Genomic DNA, 21,001 nt, shown 5'->3' on the forward strand with positions numbered 1-21,001 from the left:
ATCAAGGACTGGTGAGAAAAAAAAATTGATAAGAAAGTAAGGAAGAAAAAAATTAAAAGAAGGAATAGGAAGGTAATGGTTCCAGATAGAGATGGAGCTTGAATCTCATTGGACTATATAGAAAAAATACTGCACTGATACTAAAGCATTTTCCAAATGAATATGAAATATTAATATAGCAATACATTTTGTACCTTTTTCAGATTTTGCTGGTTCCGCTACATTCTCACCACTCATTAGAACAACAAAGCATGCATCTGCTCGGACTGTAGCTTGCCATGTTGACATGGCAACAGGCGGTTCTTGGCATGGAAAAAGGGCCCTGTTGTTTATTGGAGATCCCACTGTATAAACACATGGTCTGTAGGGAACAGAAAAAGATAAGGAAGTAGTGTGTACTATACAACTCATTATAAGAAAAACAAAGTTGCTAACAGGAACAGAAATTCAAACTATTAATACCACTAAATACACCAGGTCTGAAAAGAAAGGATAATCATACCAGAAGATAATAATTTCTTCAACCTTAAGTGAAATTTGTATACATTCTGACTTGCTCCTTGACATCTCTGGAGACCAGAGAAGATAGTAATATATTGCTTTTGAACTTATATGAGGTTATTCTGCTCCAAATATTGCAATAGACTAGTTTTGGAAAAAAATATTTCTGAATTGACCACAAATTTACCATTACCAAGAATAACCTACCAAGTGGTATATGAATATGCGGATTTACAAATGGATGCATGTCTGGATAAGCATTAATGGTAATCCATTAGACTTTAGCAATCCTCAGGCCTATTTGTGACCTCTATTTGTCTCTTCTGGCACAGCAATGGGGAAACCAGAAGCTTCCATTTCCATTGAAGGAGAACATATACTTTTATATTTAAATAATGATAAATCCTAACTATGGTTGGTTAGACTTTAGTTTAGAAAGATTAAAACCAGCAACACTGAATAGCACAGAAAGGAAAAGGGGGTTGTGGATAAACCAAGGCTTCCTTCTTTAAATATAAGGTTAACAACTGTGTACAAACCAATCCTATGTGTACACGGGGTGTGTTTTTAGAGATAAGGGTAAGTTAAATCGCAAATCTTCTACGCTTAGCACAGTAGCAAATGGATGCTATTTACTTCTATGGTTAACCAAAAAAAGGGTTGTATTCAAGAACTAAACTAGAATTTGGCTAGAGCTCCCTCTTCCCTTCGCAAGGTTAGTGTAGCAGATAGATTTTTCTTCCATCCCGTCCTTTCTACTGTGTCCTTAATTGTGGCAGAACCCAATTGAGTTCTTCTGAGAATGTAGTATCAACACATTTGGAAGGCACCCAGTTCAGGATGGCTATCCCCAAAAATGACTACAAGAGGCCGAGACCAACAACTGGTTCCTGTACATAAGTCAGCCAAAGCTCCTTGATTTAATTGACTTTTGGTAGTATCCCTCTCTACGGAGACTCTTTAAATCCTCAATCAGTGCTTTCAACCATTAAAACAAAATATGACATCAAATATTTACAAAGATGCACAGCTTGATGACCTTTCCTTTCTATCTTCTAAAGATTTTTATTGCGATACCCCAGCAGGGTATCTCTTCTTTTTATTATGATGTTTACTGAAGAAGAGGAAGCAGAGGCAGCCCACCTGTTACCTGACACATGCCATTATCCACTCCCACACAGAGAGTTTGACAGTAGAACTAAAAATAATCACCAGAATGCCAGAGAATATTTAAGATCATGGAAGCAATTGACAGGCTCCTTTTTCCAAGCTCCTCTCACAAATTTTAGGATAAAACATATGGAATATACTAGTCTATTTATATAAGAACTCAAAAATAATGTATGAGTTGGTTGCTTGTTCTACATAAAGCACTGTGTTTTGCTGATGCATTTTAAATGTCACTCAAACCTGACAAAATAATGGTAGTGGGGGAGGATGGTGTTGATTGCTTTGTTTTTGCTTTCGTAAATATTTATGAAGTATTTTCAGTCAGCACAGTTATTCCTCTTCAATGTTTGGAAATGTTTAAATAAACCTCACGGTAGCATAACAATAGAACTACAATTAATGTCTGGTGTATTACCTATCAAGCTAAGAATATGAAGGAGAAAATGCAGGTGCTGTTTAACTACTAAATGCATAATGCTGATGGCAAATAGATATTTCTCCTATGAAACAGGTGTCAGTTTCAATTACTGTTCGTTTGTTTTGGAGGAAAGAAATCATCTGATACATTATTACACAAGTTGGGTGGCTGTTAACAGCTAATATACACTACCACTCTACCCATATTTGAGGATCCTGGGTGAAAAATAAGGGAGAAAAAGACTTGCTCAATGTTTCTTATGGCCATAACACACAGATTCTCTATCATGTGTAAGGCATGAAGAATCAGGACCCCACATTAATTTCCAGTTAAGATTTATTGCTCATACACAAAATTATTGCCTATATACAAGAATCTAGTCAGATAACGGTCAACACTAAGTTGGCACTAGTTAACAGTTAATAGAACTCAAGATGGGTTGAACTTGTGGGAATGTAATGATTCCAGGCTAATTCCTCTCTTGACTCTGCTCCCAGGCACCTATGATCTGGAACAGTCTCCTCCTGTAGACTCAGTAATGATCTTTTGGACAGTGGGGAAAACTGAATTTTTCAGAGAATCTTTGGGCAATGATTGTTTGAAACTGACATTGCTCTTGGTTTTGTATGTTATATTTATTTAGTTATAAGCATTGATATTGATACATTATTGCTAATTTCTGTGTATAAGGGATTTTTATGCTGTGAATCAGGGGTGTCAAACTCAAGGTCTGCGGGCTGCACCCAGTCCACAAGGTGGTTAGATCTGGCCCACAGGGCCACCCTGGAAACAGCAAAGGACTTGCTCACAGTGCCTCTGCCAGAGAAAATGGAGCTTGGGAGGGCCACACGCAGCCCCCCCCCCCCCGAACTCCATTTCCACTGGCAAAGGGCTGCAGAAGACTGTCCTGGCTGAAAACATAGCTTGGGAGGTTGTTTTCACTGGCAGAGGGTTCGGGCCACCATAGGCTCCCCCCCCCAGCATGAATTATGTCAAGCTGGCCACACCCACCCTGGCCACACGCCCTCTCCCCCTCCCCCGAGCTCAAATACAACCCTGATGCGGCCCTCAATAAAATTGAGTTTGACACCTCTGTTGTGGATGGTTCATTACAATACATAATTTGTTGAAGCTACCATTTGTTGAAACTACCACGAGTCTTGTGGGAAACAACAACACATAAATTTAATAAATAGTGGTAATAATAATAATAATTGCTTTGACTTTTATTTGAGCGAAACCTAGAGCCCTTTGTTTCGTTGGAACATACCTAACTTAAAAAGTTCCAAAGCAATGATTCAGGCAGGCTGTTCTGTTCTAAGTAAAAAACTAATTCACTTTTGGTTTTAGGCATGCCTTTTATTTATTTGCCACTTTAAGTGCCCAAAGCAATCTAAAGCAATGGGAGCCATATTACATTACTTGTATTTCAAAACAAGAACTTCAGTGCAAAATATAATAATACAGCATACAAGAACATTAGTATAGACCAGTGGTTCTCAACATGTGGGTCGGGACTCCTCTCGGGATCAAATGACCCTTTCACAAGGGTCGCCTAAGACCATCGGAAAACACATATTTTCAATGGTCTTAGGAACCGAGACACCAATTTTATGGGTGGGGGTCACCACAACATGAAGGGTACGGCATTGGGAAGGTTGAGAACCACTGGTATAGACATTTATACTTTCATTTAACAGCATATCAATGTACTAGAATAGAACACAAAAGTACTGAACAGTCCTCTATGATTTCATATCCCTACAATAGGAATATAGAGTTTCACTTTCTTACACTTTCCAACAATTATAGCAACTACTTAGAGCGCACAACTTATATATGGGAAAACAGCAGGCAAATTAGAAATGATCTGTTTCTCTTGCTCCCCTCTGGGAGGTTTCATAGTATTTCTAGCAGGACTTCCAGATTCTGTTAACAGTTTTATTCCTTATGCCATCCGTCTGGTACACTCGCGAGATTCATTTTTGTTGCCATGTACATGTATACATCCGAACTAGACTTTGTTGTTTCTCTGGGTCTTATAATAATATATGCATATATTTTTGTTTATCATGTTTATGTGGTGTATATTGGCAATGATGACCCTTTGAGAGCTGTATGCATTTAATGTATGCCAATTAGTGTACATTTCAACTGATAATGAAGTTATTCTAAAGTCTAAGTTCTAAGTCAAAATGCAATGCTGACACTGAAGGCATCAGCTCCATATATCTTACCAAGGTTCCTCAAAGTAAGAGTGTCAATGGACCAAACTTATACTTTTGTCTTCCACAGTAGCTTGGGCCACTTAGCATTTGTGACAAGGGCTGAGTTTTTAAATCTCCACTAACATAGAAGAAGCCAAAAAGAAGGCAATGGGAAGATTGTATCAGCCCACACATGAAGTGTATAAAAGTTTAACTTCCGCAAATAAAATTACATTGAGGTTCAGACGTTGATGAAAAAAATTAAAAGGCCAATATACAGGACATCACTTGCTAAATACAATTAACTAGTACAAGCATAGGGATTTTCATCTAGCCATTTTGAAAATACACTGGCCAATCTGAGCATAAAGGCAATCTAGAACAAATTAGCATGTCAAAGCAGAGACTTACAAGCATTTGGAAGGCCAAGATAATCCTAACTTGAGCTAAATATGGTGGAGGAGGGGGATAAATGTTAATTTGAAGAATGAAAAAAAAAAGTCTTCTCCCTCAGAAACTTAAGTAACGATTAAAATATGCCAATTATAATTCAATACAATTATTATATATACTTAAGGCCAAATGAGAAACTATAATAGCGTATTTATAATCCTATTTTGATTTTTTTTTTCAAAAGGGTAAACATCATTGAAGAAAAAATTATTTCAGAACTGGGGAACAGGCATCCCAGCTAGCCACAATGAGAGAAAAATGCTGGAACACACACAATGACTTCATGATGCAAAGCCCACCCTTACAGGCATATCAATATGCGACACAAGTACACAAGGCGTAGGGTTTGCGTCACGATGTTACAATGCATGCTTCATCCCTTTCCTCCTCCTAAGACATCTACAGGTTGTTAAATGTTCCTCTTTTGATACTATTTTCTCACTCTGAATTTACTTATCTCATCTTGGAGTTGTTATTTGCCCATAAAGCAAATAGGAGGGAATCCCATATAGATTTACATTGTTATAGAACAAACGTGTGCAGAGGGATCATCCAGGCCAGTGGTAGTCAATCTGGTCCCTACCGCCCACTAGTGGGCGTTCCAGCTTTCATGGTGGGCGGTAGGGGTTCCCTGTAACTCTGCTTTATACATTTAATAAAGTAAAGTGACTTCCCTACTTTATAAATCACCATAACTGTGGAACCTGTGGACGGTTAGAAAATTTTACTACTAACAGAGATACAAAAGTGGGTGGTAGTTATAAAAAGGTTGACTACCCCTGATCTATGCATTATTCCTGAGCATAGCTTTGACCCTTTATGAGCATGAGGTCAGGTATCCCTACAATCTTGTATAGTTGCATTTATTAAAAAGGAAGCTATTCAAATATCTAAAAGTACAGGTATTAAGCAATTAAAAGACTGCAACATGAATTTATTCCTGACAAAATATTTTATAATCTGTATTACACAGCAAGAATAGAAATCAAGTCAAGAGCTGATAAATAAATAGCCTGTGTGCAATTAAAAGAAGCAAGTTGACATTAATGAAGTCTTGTAAGTAAGATGTGTGGCACCTATACAGTTCATAAGATATACTGGCCTTTGTTGACTCAGAGCCTAGAGGTGATGGAACTCCAACCCAACTAAGGTTACTATTCAGACAGGCTAATATGCTACAAAATTATATTAGGCATTGAAAAACAAGGTGTCATTAAAAAAATTAAAACATATAAAATTGCTATCTCATTAAACAATACAATTACATCCTGATCCTTCAAACGTTCCATACATTTTGCATTTACAGCATTTTTAATGCAAGTTCTAATATTCCTAAACATTTTGACTGTTTAAAAGCAAAGGGAAACTGCTTTAGGAAATGTTTGTGTCCTTTATCTAAACTATACCAACAATTATTATCTTGAATATTTTGGCTTATGCAATATATTGGTTGGGACTCACAATGATAAAATCCTCAAAGCTATCACAAGCTCTGAAGTTTATCGGCTGTGCTATTCATGCATTTAAATTCATTATGAATGAGATCATCATTCATAATTCAACTGTGTCCCATCTGGAACGTAACACCAAAAGGTACCAGATGCACTCAGGACTGCTGCTTACCTGTCACTTTGATCTGTAGTCCAGCTAAGTGATTGTCCTTCTGGCTTTGTTTTATACCATAATCTTATAGCACGAGGGAAGTCCTTTGGCAGTTTGATCCCTGCTTTCCTGATTTCCAAGCTCCAAGTGTCTGTCGTAAACAGAAGCTCACCACAAGCAGGTGCCTGGCTGCAATGATTGTATCGCTGAAGCTGCTCTCTCCAATTATTTGTTGGTAATGTCACAAGTTCGTGCACAATTTGATTCCGAAGATTTCTAGGGTCCTTAGCAGCATCCATTAACTTGGCAGAGCTTGTACATGTCTTGATGCCTGGAACAACAGCAACATCCACCTCCTCGACCTTTAACACACATAAATCACAGCAGTCCAGGACCAGCAAGAAATCTTCACTCCCATGAATCTCAATGTCACAGCAGTTCTTTGAACTAGAAATCCCAGAAGCCTGTTCCCTGTTGCCATGACTACCGTTTTTATCAGAAGTATCGTTTTCACCTTTACCACAGACAGCAAAATCATTACATCCACTTTTAGTTGTGCGAGCACTTGCATCTGGCACGCCGACCGAGCAGGCTTCGGATGTCGACACGCGGCAAGCTTCCTCAGACCAAGAAGGACTGGCTCCTTCCATCTGCTCACTCTCTCCTTTTCCATGTGTTCTGACAGGCTCAAGGAAAATAACTATGGTGCCTTCTACAATGTGGTTTCTAAAATCCACATCCAGGTCTAAAACATAATGTTTTACCAACATGTGGTTAGTGTTGGCCATCAATGGCAGATCATCTGTGGTGATATCTAGCTCCATTTGTCTATGTCTTCCATGCAAAGGAATCTGACTCAATCTTGCTGTTTCCTATTCAGGCTCTGCAGCAGAAAAAAATAGTCACTATGCCATGCTTTTCACTTTTATAAAAACCTGTTATGTACAATAATACATATGGCCCGCATGACAAGAAAAAGTGAAGTGTTGATTTAAATTAGGGCTACGAAAGGGAGCAATGTACACTGGAATGTACTTTAATGATAAATAAATCTTTTTAATATGAGAAAAACAATATCAATATTAATTTTTTTGTTATTCATAACAGCAAGGTAAGTGCAGAGAAATTAACTTTGCAAACAATACAAATGTCATTTACATAACCACCAGAAAACAAAATCAATGAATCAGTACTGCCCTTCTGTATAATGTTATCAATTAAAAATATCTTCTGAAATATAGAAGAACCCACATGAATTTATTGCAATTCAGTTGATATGATCGCTTTTCTAATTTTATAATTTTCAAGAGGTTATCTTATCTGTCATTTTTAAAAGTGTGATTTTTTGTGTGTATGTGTGTGTGTTCAATTTTTTTTACTACCAGTTCTGTGGGCGTGGCTTGGTGGGTGTGATGTGGCCTGGTGGGCATGGCAGGGGAAGGATCCTGCAAAATCCCCATTTCCTCCTGATCAGCTGGGACTCAGGAGGCAGAGAATAGATGGGGATGGGGATAGTCAGAGGTAATATTACCAGTTCTCTAATTACTCAAATGTCCACTACCGGTTCTCCAGAACTGGTCAGAACCTGCTGTGTGTGTGTGTGTGTGTGTGTGTGTGTGTGTGTGTGTGTGTGTGGTGTATGCTTTTCAGTAAGATTTGACTCTGCAACTACATAAACAGGTTTATGCAGTTTCTTGACAACAGTTTCAGATGTGGTTTGTTACTGCCTTTTTACTTTTGTTCTTTGAATGTAAATAACAAGCATGACTGAAAGCTAAATGGCCTTTACTATTTCCTATACTAGAACAATCACTGACTATACATTACATATCTTGAATGATTACTGTAATGTAGTTTTACATTATGGTTATGTTCCCATATTATTTCCCTATTATTAAATTGCAAGAAAAAGAGACTTGGAAGACTAAGAAACTATAAACACTTTTTTGAGATTGTACTTGAAGACTTCTGAAATTTATAGCTAACTGTCCCATTCCTTATAATATAGATAGTCCTCAACTTACAACAGCTCATTTAGTGATCATTCAAAGTTACAACACTAAAGTGACCATTTTTCACACTTATGACCTTTGTAGCATCCCCATGATCATGTGATCAAAATTCAGATGCTTGGCAACTGGTTGATACTTATGACCGTTGCTGTGACCCAAGGTCATGGATCACCTTTTGCGACTTCTGATAACCAAAATCAATAGAGGATCCAGATTCACTTAATAACCATGTTACTAACTTATCGACTGCCATGGTTCACTTAACAACTGTGGCAGCAAAGGTCAGAAAATGGGGAAAAACTCATTTAACAAATGTCTCACTTCAGAGCAGAAATTTTGGGCTCAATTGTGGTCGCAAATCGAGGACTACCTATAGTGACAATCCAGGGGTGGTTTCCTGCCAGTTCTAACCACTTCTATAGAAGAGGTTCCACAAATCTACAGTGCCGTTTAGATCCGGTTCCAGCTCCCTCCCCCCACCCGTCTGCACATCATCAAGATGAAGAGCAAGAGGAGGAATTCTGTGAGTTGAAGTCCACAAGTCTTAAATCTGTCAAGTTTGAACACCCTGGATTTTCTTTACTAAAGGGTTAGGGGTGCAAGAGTCTTGTAACTTGACAGCTTTAAGACTTGCGTGCTTCAAATGCCAGAGTTTCTGAGCCAACATTTTGGTTGCTAAGCAAGAGCGTTGTTAAGTGAGTTTCACCACATTTTACAAGTTAGCCATGGCTACCCAGTCGCATGGCTGGCACGCCACTCCCACCCGGTCACATGGCTGGCAAGCTACTCCCACCTGGTCACATGGTCAGCAAGCCACTCCCACAAAACAGGCTATACCTACAGAAGAGGTTCTAAAAAAATTTGAAACCCACCACTGTGACTATCCCATTTTCATCCAGATTAGAAATATTTCACAAGAAAAAAAAAAGAAAGGCCTTTTCATTCAATGTCAATATTTACCTATCTAAAAGGAGAAGAACTGTTGATGAAATTGTCATCCATTAGTTGTTAATTGGTGCAGGTACTTCTCAGCTTATGACGAGGACCAGAATTTCTGCGGCTAAGCAAAGTAGCTGTTAAGTGACTCACAATGATTTTATGGATTGGTTTTTGACATGGTTAAGCAAATCACTGCAGTTTTTAAGTGACTCATGCGGTTGCTAAGTGAATCCAGCTTTGCCCATTGACTTTGCTTGTTAGAATCTGGTTGGGAAGGCTACAAATGACAATCATGTGACACATATACCCTGGATGCTGCAACCCTCACAAATACATCTGGCTGACAAGAATCCAAATTTTGATTGTGTGACAGTGAGGATGATGAGACAATCGTATCTGTGACAGCTGTTTGTACTTTTTTCGATGCCATTGTAATTTTGAACAGTTGCTAAGGAATGATGGTAAGTTGAAAACTACTTTTAATGATTTTTTTTGTCCTTTTTTTCAAAAGAGAAGGGGAGGGATGGCAGAATCTAGCAAAATTAATGCTACATGAGAATTTATATTCTTTAAATTATCTGGAACTGAATCCCCTATAATCCTTAATTAGTTCTGGTTATGCTTTCTGGAGTTATAAATATTTAAGTCCAACACATCTGCAGAACACTAGGTTAAGAAACACTGTCCTGGCATGACTTAGGTTTTGAATATTCCTATGTTTTGCCATTCCAAATAAAGATCTGGAATTCGGTTTTTAATTTCCTTTTCTCAAATCCAAACAATATATATAATTTTCTGTCACTGAGTTGATATCAGGACTCGTTTAGTACTTAAGCAGGCAAAAATGTACTTTTAGAAACCAGTATATTGTAAGTCTATATCTCAATCATCCAGGTCATGCATTACTAACACATTATGTTCCAACTTACATGTGGTTAAATTGAACAAAAAGCAAACCATATGATTTCTTTTGTAATGGTTGGTGACTTTATTTTCAAATCACTACTAAATTGCATGTGTTCCGTTTTATAAATTAAATGTGTGGGAGTGAAGTACAGACAAGTTGAGTAACTGAAATTCATTTGTGAAAAGAAGATTCTTGGTTCATTTCTCCTCTTTCATTTCTTTCGGCCATTTTTAAATGTAATTTTCAATGTGTATCTAAGAAGCACGTGATACTTCACATTTCTATGCTGCAATTATAACACTATGTATTATATACATGAGAGATTTCACGCTGCTCACAGAAGCAGCAATTACTTATAGGAAACCCCCCATCCCCATCAACAGCATCAGATACAAAAGGGACTCCATTGCAGATCTACCCAGCAGAGAGTTGATTAGTTACCAAAAACGATGGAAATCCTTCAGAAAGAGGTGCTTCAGAACATTACAAAATAAAATGGTTTTGAAAGCAAACCATTGAGGGTAGCTTTCATAGTAGCAGCACAAACCTGTTTTCACAATTTGGAAAATATACTACACTTCATATGCATTCCTACTGAATAAAAAGACTTTTGCTAAAGAATTTGCACATCACACAAAAGTATATATTTCTGTCTATCATTGTTTTGTTCAGGAAGGGTGAGATCTCTCTAAGTTAGTTGCCTAAAGACTTTTTCCTGCAAAGCCTCACTACTTTAAATCAGAAATAAACCTTTGTGTTCTTAGCCACAGTTCTCTGAGTAAAGGATAAAAGGCTGGATACACAGTTAATACAAGCCATATACTGCTATTTATAAATGGCAATGGCTGAGTTCACACACTAATCCAAAACCACAGAAATGCATATATGGTAATATTTAGTGATCATATAAAGATATGACATGTAAACTTTCCTTCCAGTTTTTTTATACTTTAACAAGCCTGGAAAATATATAAAGAATGCCAGCAGCCGTTGATCCCCTGTGTTCCAAACAAGGAGCCAAGCATGCGGGCCACGGTGACCACACTAGTTTTACTGGCCATGGAAACCAGAGTGGGCTAAAATACACTAAAAACATCTGTGCTCATTCAAGAACTGAAACACTCTAGCCAATCCTTTAAATTAAAGCCATGTGGATATGACCTAAAAATATTTTGAAATATACATACATAAACATACAGAAATATATATTACAAAAATCCTCAGACTTGGAGAACTTTAGTGTCTGTTTTCCAAAGCTATGATCTATGTGCCTGGATAGTTTTAGTGCAATTAGTTTAGTTTTCTAATAATATTGTCTACTGTGAAAGAATGCTGCAAAACCATACTCTCTGTAGTTAGAATTGCATTACAGCAATAGCACTTGGACTTATATACTGCTTCATGGTGCTTTTACAGCCTTCTCTAAGCAGTTTTATATTATTCATTTGATGACAACAAAATTTACTGGCATTTAATTTTAAGACAACTAGGTCTTGTTAAATTGATCTAAAAGCAAGAAATAAACCACAGTAATTCTATACCATCCTCACTTACTACTTCATTCACAGCTACCAATGTTAGGGAATATATTCATATGTATTGTCATTATAGCAGATATTAACCATATTCAGGAAGCAGAAGTGGGGGGAGCTGGTGTGAAGGGCTATACTGAGCTGCAATTTCCTAGGAAGGAAGGAGCACATTCTAGAAATGAGGAGAGGGAGACAAGAGGCAGCACAGCACAACTCAGAGATAGATAGGAGAAAAGAGTTTAAATAGCTAAACCTTGGAGTCTCCCAGGGTATATTCATTAGGCTGATGGTAGTAAGGTTTAGTCTGGCATGATTCTATCTGTTGTGTGTAACTGTAAACAAATAAAGAAGTGAGCCTTGGCTGAATATATTCCATATTGTTCTTGGGCTTAGCTTGACACAAGCTAAGGGCAAGAGATTGGAAACAGAAATTGAGGAGAAAAGACTGAACGGGGTTTGAAGATAGAAGGCCAAGGCTTGCCTATTTATTTGTCAAATATGTACAAGATAACAAGTATAAGTTTGAACATAAACATGAACAAAGAAAGTAAATACAGATAACCGAGGACAGTAAGACAGGGACAGTAGTCACGCTGGTGTTCTTATGCACGCCCCCTTTATGGACCTCTTAAGAATGGGGTGAGGTCAGACGGCAGACAGTTTGAGATTAAAGCTTTGAGAGTTTATGTTATATAATTATATGGACAAAGACTGTCAAAAAGACATATTCCATCAAGCTGCAGCATAGAAAGAGAAAGAATTAGGAATCAGAGCCATTCTGCTGAAAGCCAAATTCCATTTGACCTTTTTTCCCTTTAGCTGTTTAATTTAGTACTGTAAAATTAGGTTCAGACAACATGCTTTGCTTAGCTGTACTTTATTATGGAATAAACTCCTGTAAGATTTCACACAGGTTGGAATTACAAACTCTTATTTACAAACCACATCAGCTGCATTCAGACAATATGCTTAGTCAAAGATAATTAAATTATCATTCAAACAACGGCTGCATTCATACATTTACCAGTGTGTGTTCATTTAATTCATCTTTTTGAGTTTGTACACTTTGAACTATACAAGGGCTAGATTCACACATGGGCTAGGTTAAAATGGGGATAGCATGTTTAGCTCAGTGCTTATGAGAACACAATACAATATGAGAATCTAAGTTAATAGGAAGCACAGGATGTGTGATCAGCTAATTCATTACCTCCTATTCCCTTGGCATAGCTATGGTAAACCTTAACCTATTTTTGCTGCACTTCCTCGAGAATATCAATGTAGAAGATTGATGCCCAAAGGGTATGTTTTGGCTTAGATTTTTAAATGATATTTTTTTATAATTTTGTAAGCTGCAGTTTATGATTTAGCACCTTGGGTAAACTTAGGTAAATATCCCTTTTCCATAAGGAAGCTAAAATAGCTTTGTTTCAACATTCATTTGACACTTAGATTAGTGAAGTTTTAAAGGTCCCTATGATGTGTATTGATGACTTTTAATAACTATTGCTTTAACTATTGCTGAAATTTTTTGTTTTCCATTTGATTTTGTTGTACTAAACCCAAAGTCCATTAGGATTCAAGCAAGTTATAACAAATAAAACAAATGTCCAACAATTGTAATTATTAAGCAAACCATTACTTGTTGCACCATATGAATCATGTCATTTATTTTAAAATTGACACTACTTTGTTGTAGAAAAACATGGGTTGGTACCTAGTTAGCTACAGAATATTCCCTCATTGGCATCAACTCAATGTGTTCCATCTACAAGGGAGAAAAGCAAGTGATGCCCATTTTATGGAAGTGAGGGAGGATGAGGCATAGTGGGACTGGTTTTTATGGCTGCAGTGGTCCTATGGAACAGATACCCAACAGATACCCAGCCAGGTATCAGGAGAGCTTCCATTTTGATTGCCTTTTAAAAGCTGCTCAAAACATTCCCGAATGCATCTGGCCCTTGATTCCATCTTAGCTAGGATATGATTTGGTTTTATTAACCAAATGGTTTTCTATATTTTATTGGTTTTTGGAGTTTTTATTTACAGTGGGACTTCAGGTGCCGACCACAATCCTTTCCAGGACTTTGGTTGTCACACGATTTGGTTGTGACCAAAAACAAGACTGACTGCACATGTGCGGGCACACAAAAAAGGCGTGGAAGGGGAAATCACTGCAGCAGGAAAAATTGCTGCAGCTGGGTTTATTCGGCACCCAAGAATGTGTTCGTGATGTGAGTGAAACATTTAGCGGATTTTTGGGTTGGCACCCGAATTGTTCGTGGTCAATAAATAATATATTACACCTTAAAATCGGGGATATACCGTGTGTGTGTGTGTGTGTGTGTGTGTTACACATATGCAGCTCTATACACACACACATATTTGTACATGTAAATGTAAAAGAGTCCCTGTGTTGCTGACTATAGGGGGTGGTATCCATCTTCATTTCAAGGCCATTGATCCAGTGCTGTTCAAAGACATTTCCATTGTCATGTGGCCAGCATGACACACAGAATTCTGTTACCTTTCCAGCAAAGTGGTACCTATTTATCTACTCGCATTTGCATGCTTTCAAATTGCAGTTTGAAAGCATATAGACAGACAGAAAGGCAGGCAGGCAGGCAGAGATAAATATAGAGGTATACTATTTTTTTTTAAAAAAGGATCAAACTACTTCCTGGAATGGCAATCTGAATTAGGTATTTATTCTACTTTTACTACTGACATTATTATCTACCAACCCTGATGTTAGTTTTATAGATATTGGAGGCTGAACTATCTTGATATTTAGATCATAAGTTTGTGGGTAAAAGCAGTTTCCTTTTTAATATTTGTAGGTAAGCTATTCTGCAATGCCTTTGTGATACTTAATTAGAGAGACATTAAAAAATTGCATTGAAGGGAAAGTGAATTCCTTCCAAAAAGTGATTGGGAAATTAAAAAGTACTCCATGTGAAAGTGGTTGAAACGACTGGAATGACACTCAAGTGCAAGCAGAAACTTCATGGAGAAGCCTGAGAAAGCATCAGTTTCACCAAAAATGTCTATACTTTTTATTACAATCAATACATTAAGTCTTAGGACCATGATATCAGGATGTAAAAATCTAGACAACCCCTAGGTGACAGAAGAGATTTGCAGAAAACACTAGCTCTTTGCTGCCCTCTAATCACTGATAGTAAACACTTTTTCTCTTCTTAACAGTTGGGAAAGAACAGGATGAAGTACCAGCCCAGAAGTCTTCGGACTCTTCCAGAGTCCTTTTCACTTCCCAGTTATATATGAAATATATGAAGGGTCTGCTTCTACTTCCTTCTTGTTGCTTGCCCACATTTCTTCCTGGGCAATGCAATTTCATCCCCTTATTCCTGTCCTTTTTGCAAGATCTGCCATGGAGGGGATTTAATGTGACACCATTCTACTCAAGTGATCACACAAAGATGGCAAATGCTCCCCTAAAGAGTAAGCACCAGAACATTTTACTCTCCCTTTCTTCTACACATCACTGGAAAGTTGAGCTCACCCCACATAATGAACAACCACTGCTGACTCAAGGAACTGATTGTCCAAAGCGACACCTAAAGGAACAACACATGCTAGGCTTTACATAACACATGAGCTAAATAAGAAACTGATTGCTTTGTGGGTTCATGAGTGGGGAAAACATAACCAAAAGATAGAGGGGAGAGGGGGGAAAGGAGCAGGAGGGGGAGAGGGAAAGCAAGAGAAAGAGGGAGGGAGAAAGAGGGGAAGAGAGGGGAAAGAAAACAAGAATGAATGGGCAGGTGGAGAGCATATCACCAGTTCTTCACCCCCTGCTCTGCTCCCTCTGCAGAGCCCCCGTTAGCCCCCGTCCATCCAATTCATTGCCCAGAGAATCACAGGAGGAGATGCACAAAAGGTAAGGATCCTGTGTCTGTAGGAAAGCATCTGTCAGGAGCTGCTGCTGCTCCTTCCTTCCCGGCCCCTCTCCGGCTGGTTCAACCAAAATCCCCACCGCGAATTCAGGCAGACAGTTAAGTGGGAGCTCTTGGCGTGACAGAACCGGGTCGGGAAACGAACACACTCTTTCCACCGATGCCCCTGTCCGGCGCCCGGCTCAGAAGGTTCTGCGCACGTCCCACCCAGTCCGTCTTTTAAATCGACAAGCTCAAAGGATTTGAGTTGGGAGAGAGGGAGAGAAATGGGGGCTCCACTCCGGACAGGCCAGTTCAGGAAGGTTGGGCGAGGGAGAAGGCGACAAGGGGTTCTTCACAGTGAAATGGGGAAAGGAAATTATGGCCAGATTGGAATAAAGGGGGTCTGTGTCCAGCAATATTTCCCGACTCTTCCCGCCGCTCCCCCCTCTCCTTTATAGTGATGGAACCGGCCGGAGGCCGCCCTGTCACAACAAGACCCCGCACCCCGCGCTACAACCATCCTCAGCGCGTGCCGCTCTTTACCTGGCGCACCACCAGCGACTTTTGGTTGTGTTTTTCACCCCGCTCGCCTCGGGTGTCAGAGGCGAAGGCTGCGCTTGATGACGTCAAGGACCAAGCCCCGCCCTCCCGGTTGTAACTCAATGGGGCGGCTTTGCTTTGCTTGTTTTTCCCAGCGCGGTTGTAATTTCTTCAATTTCGACAACTGAAAGTTAACGAAGCAAAGACCCAGATTGTTGTGCTGTGTTAGAAACTGCTTTTTGTTCGGGAAATTCTACTCGCAGCTGGCTATTAAACCCGAGAAGATGGGAATTCTACGTTCAGGAGAAACACAACCGCATAAATTTTGTGGATCATAATCTTTAAAAAAAAATCTACATGCAGTACTTTGTGTCTTTAACAATGTATGAATTTTCAGACGTGACATATCAGTGTCGTGGTTTTTGTTTTACTAATGCAAATTCAGTTTTTGGCTACCAGTCCTTCTATAGTCCATACAATTCAATGTCCATAGCAGAAGTAGCAGCAGATAGAAGGGAGACCTAGCTTTGACAGACAGACTTTGGCACTCTCTTACAACCTCTTGGGAGGGTGGTAAGATGTCACGAGGAAGAGAAAGATGCATTGGATATATTTGCCATCTTCAGTTATTTGTAAAAATAAAAATGGGATACAAATAAATGCTCAATGAAAAAATAATTATTGCATCTCTATAAAAGGAGTGAAAATAGAATAGTAAGAATGGAGCAAAGTACTTGACAAAGTACTTTGTTGTCCAGTACTCTGGTCATCATGAAATAATTATTTAAGTAAACAACAGTTTGCTGAATTTAAATGTAATATTTTCTGTCTAATTAACCTATACCTACAAGCCATAAAGGGTTTTTTAAAGGCTTGTCTAGATTTACCCACCAATTATAGTTTATATTATGTGTGAACTTGGGCACTATTGGCTGCTTAACAAATCAGGATTAAAAGGCTTGTTTCAGTGTTCAGTATAAATTAGACCATACTTCTATTTAAAAACTTCCAATCCCATTCACACTGGGAACAAAGAAGGAAGACAATCGTATTTAAGTTTCCTAGTCTGTGTACAGATTGAGACCTGAAATTAATTAGAAACCAAATCTATTTTAAAATAATATATACAAATAATTAAATTCTAGGATAAGTTTGCCCTTTATTATACAATCTAGCACTCAACTAGACTGAAAAAAAAACTTCAGTCCCCCATTAAAAACTTCCATTCTTGCTTGTACAGCTGCAGTACATCAGAATTTACAACTCCTTTTCCATATGTAGACCAATCATCTACAAGAAATGATAATACAATTTAATTCCATTCTCAAATTTTAAAAAGGACGGATTCTGATTTTAAACTAGCCAAGTTAAACAGCTATGACGTTTCTGTAATGGCTTGTTCCAGGGTTAGATAGAGGCCACTAAAGAAAACCCAAAGACAGAGTGGGCTTGAAGAGAGTTTACTACCGGTAGCTAATTAAGACAGGAATACAACTAGAACTGTTGGGGTACACTGAATATAACTGCAGACATTGCAGAGTTTGGTGAAGATCTCAACAAAATAAAACCGTAGTTTAAAGAAAGGAAAAAATAAAATGCTATGGAGCATGACACAGTACCCTCTCCACTAATCATCTGTATAGGAGGGTCCCACAAAATATTTGCAGAAAGATAGAAGAGTTTTGCCAGATGGCTTTTGTCAAAACTTTCCACTTTGCCATCCTTCATTAAGAATGTCTGACAGATGATTCCTACCAGTTTATGATCTTTGATGGGAGGGAAAGGAACCAAAGTCAAGTGAATCTATCAAAACTTTAGCATGCCATGCCCACTATATAGCCCACTATATAAGGACAGTATCATTTCCAGGCAATCCTAGAGTCTGGGTGTTTTTTAAGGTAAATATTAAAAACTCTGAGATTCACTTGTGTTTCATCATTGGACCTTTCTCCAATGTTTTAAAATCTTAGCCAACTCCCTTCGAACTGGCTAAAAATGACTATGCATAAAAATTATTGCTTCTTTTATTGTTATTCAAGATCATTTTGGCCATTACTCTATTTCTGAGTTGCCTTGGGTCCTGTCTAAGCAAAACATGACATCTGAAGGGCCTTGCCCCCTTCTTGATAGTCTTTTCCCATAGATGAGAATGAGAGACATAGCCTAAAGGAACAGTCTCTGCCTGCTATTTGTAAGGGAAACAAAGACACAGCGATGATGAATCAGTATCTTTCAACTTCCATTTATTTGGGTTCATTACTTAGGAAAACTATGTTTCCTGCTTGCTATACGGTTATAATTTTTGATCAACCCCGGCCTGAATGGAGCTAGACTCTTAAAAAGACCACTCTGAACAATGTCAAACTGGCATTTTAGACAGCTGCAAGCAAAGAGCTGCAGATAAATGTTTTGACCAGACAACAATTCAATTACTCATCCTACAGTGATGGGAACTAAATTTGGCTAATGGCTTGTGATCTCATCTTAACTCTTCCCATGCTGCTTTCTCTTACGAACAAGCTGTCATAAAACCGCAAACCAGCTCAGGAAGATAAAATATAACGTCCTATATTAAGGGTTAACTGCCCCCAAATAACAAACAAGCCTTCTCTATTTCATCAGAGGCTTTACTGTAAAAATGAAGGCAATATTTGCAAAGAGATTTACCGTAACTGTTTAAAATTTTATGACTGTTGATGCATTCCCAGGATTAACACAGATCAGCTAGGGATGTTCTTGGCATTTCATATCCTGACCTTTTGCTAACATAATGGTAGAAAAACTGAATCAGCATCAGAGACAACAGGTTTTACCTAATTATGTTTTCTCTTACATTTTATTTTTCAACTTCTGCTGAAAAATTAAATATGAATGTGATCAACCAGGCATATTAGAGTCTGTCTGTCATGGAATATACTATACGAATTTCTGTTTTTCCCTACCCCCCTATTCTCTGCCTTGTGTCAAAGGTTTTCAACACTACTTTATTTTATTGGCTGATATTAATAACTGGCTGCCACTTAGGAAAAGAAAACCAAGGAGCAATACGTAACGGTCTTCAAGTATTATTCTACGATGATCGCCTTTCTACAAAGCCACAGAGCATTGAATAAATTTATTTGATATATAGAACATGGGCTCTAAAAGGTATTTTAAATCTTCCAGGATCCAAAGAGTTTCTTTATCGACAACCAAACACATTATTTAAACCAGGGATGTCCAACCCTGGCAACTTTAAGACATGTGAATTTCACCTCCCAGAATTTTCCAGCCAGACATTTCCTATGACCTTAGACTTTAGATCTTGCTGTTCAAGCAGCATATCTCTTGGCTTATCACTCATTCACCTGATTTTTTTTTATTACATAGACAACAATGGGAAAAGGAGAAGAAGAAAAAAAGGGGTGGGGGAAACCCCATCATCACATACAATATGTCATTTGATCACAGGTGCATCCCTACTAAGTTTATACATCCCATATCTCTCTATTGTATATTTAATAAACACCACAATAAGCTAGGGTTTTTTTAAAAAAAGGGGGGGGAGGAGGGGGAAGCCAAAAAGGACAAAAAAGACAAAAAAGTCCAAAAAAGAAGGGGGGGGGAAACCATCATCACATGCAGCATGTCGTTTGGTTACAGTTGTTTTAACATCTGCATCCTCAAATAATATTTACCGTCTCAGATATTTCATCTAATATAACTAAAGGCCTCATTTTCATTCTACAATATATATTCAGTTAACATTAGCATTATTTTCCCCCAGAAAGTATACTTCTATTCATTGTTAACCTTGCATTTCATACCTTCAAACAGAGATCTTATTCCTTCATTTTTCAACCTCATTCACCTGATTTTTAACGTCCACTCAATTTCTACAGCATCTTTAAATATTTGGGTATTGTTAGTTAGATACAAGCACAATCCTTCACTGATTATGTGAGACTGGAATGTAACTATTATAATATTTTTAAAAGAATTGACAAATACAAGTTTTGCACAATTCCTACAATTTCACAATTACAGCTGAATGTCATAATATTTGCTCAATCTTATATTTGTAATTTTAAAAAAATCACTTGGTAATCTCTCCTATTAATCCTATTCTGCTACAACTTTTCTAGCAAATTTTAAGACTTGATTCACACATCAGTCACTGCCTTTGCTTTCCCTCAAACAATACGTACATTCATAACCCTCTCCATAAATAAGGAAGAATAAAATACTTCCACTTTCTGTGTTAACCTAAACACAAGGATCTATAAATTAGTACCACACAGAAATCTCTAGTGTTATGAGTATATAAACTGAACATTTACATGTTCCCATCAATCATATGAACACAAACCAAGATTTCTTTTCAAGTTATGAGAAGGGGAAATGAATGAGTAACTGGTTGCTTAGTATTTGATGTAAATATTTTGATTCCCAGATTGTTTAGATAGCTTCCAGGTGCATACCAAGTAGACATTTAGGCCTTAAGGAACTTGAAAGGGTTTGTTAAAGGAAACATCATATCAGAGACTGAGGTATATGCCAGAGTTGTTATATCCTTATAATAGTCAGATTTATATCATATATGTTCAATACATTTTGTATTTTAAGACTTGATTGGAAAAGTTTTATTTTCTTTCTCCTTGAAGTTTACAATAAAGTAAGCAGTGTTCACAGTAACTTTTTTTTAATTGTTCCTGAACATAAATATATGGCCTATTTAATAATGTGACAAGCTCTGAAGAAGCTTATATGCTATTTCTGATTTAAAAAGTTAACATATATTTCAAAAGACACCAAAATAACATTATTATAGCACAACCT

General features: G+C 37.8%; 1 protein-coding gene across 4 annotated transcripts in view; it reads right to left on the bottom strand.

Annotated features, from left to right (window-relative positions):
• Nucleotides 1-16,247, bottom strand: part of AOPEP (aminopeptidase O (putative)) — a 213,891-nt gene extending 197,644 nt beyond the window's left edge. For 3 of the 4 annotated variants that reach the window (XR_015696708.1, XM_087715918.1, XM_087715917.1), the window contains exons 1-3: nt 16,187-16,247; nt 6,373-7,234; nt 195-361 (exon numbers count right to left, since the gene is read on the bottom strand). Coding sequence is in view for 3 of the 4 variants with exons in the window: in XM_087715918.1 (XP_087572044.1) it covers nt 195-361; nt 6,373-7,175 (970 nt within the window). In the remaining variant the exon portion in view is untranslated. The remainder of the gene's footprint in view (nt 1-194; nt 362-6,372; nt 7,235-16,186) is intronic. The other variant, XM_087715919.1, reaches the window with a different exon arrangement.
• Nucleotides 16,248-21,001: the final 4,754 nt, after the last annotated feature.

This window comes from Thamnophis sirtalis, unplaced genomic scaffold (assembly GCF_051295495.1).
Source record: "Thamnophis sirtalis isolate CommonGarterSnake01/CBP01778 unplaced genomic scaffold, rThaSir2_p1.2 scaffold_5, whole genome shotgun sequence".
NCBI lineage: Eukaryota > Metazoa > Chordata > Lepidosauria > Squamata > Natricidae > Thamnophis > Thamnophis sirtalis.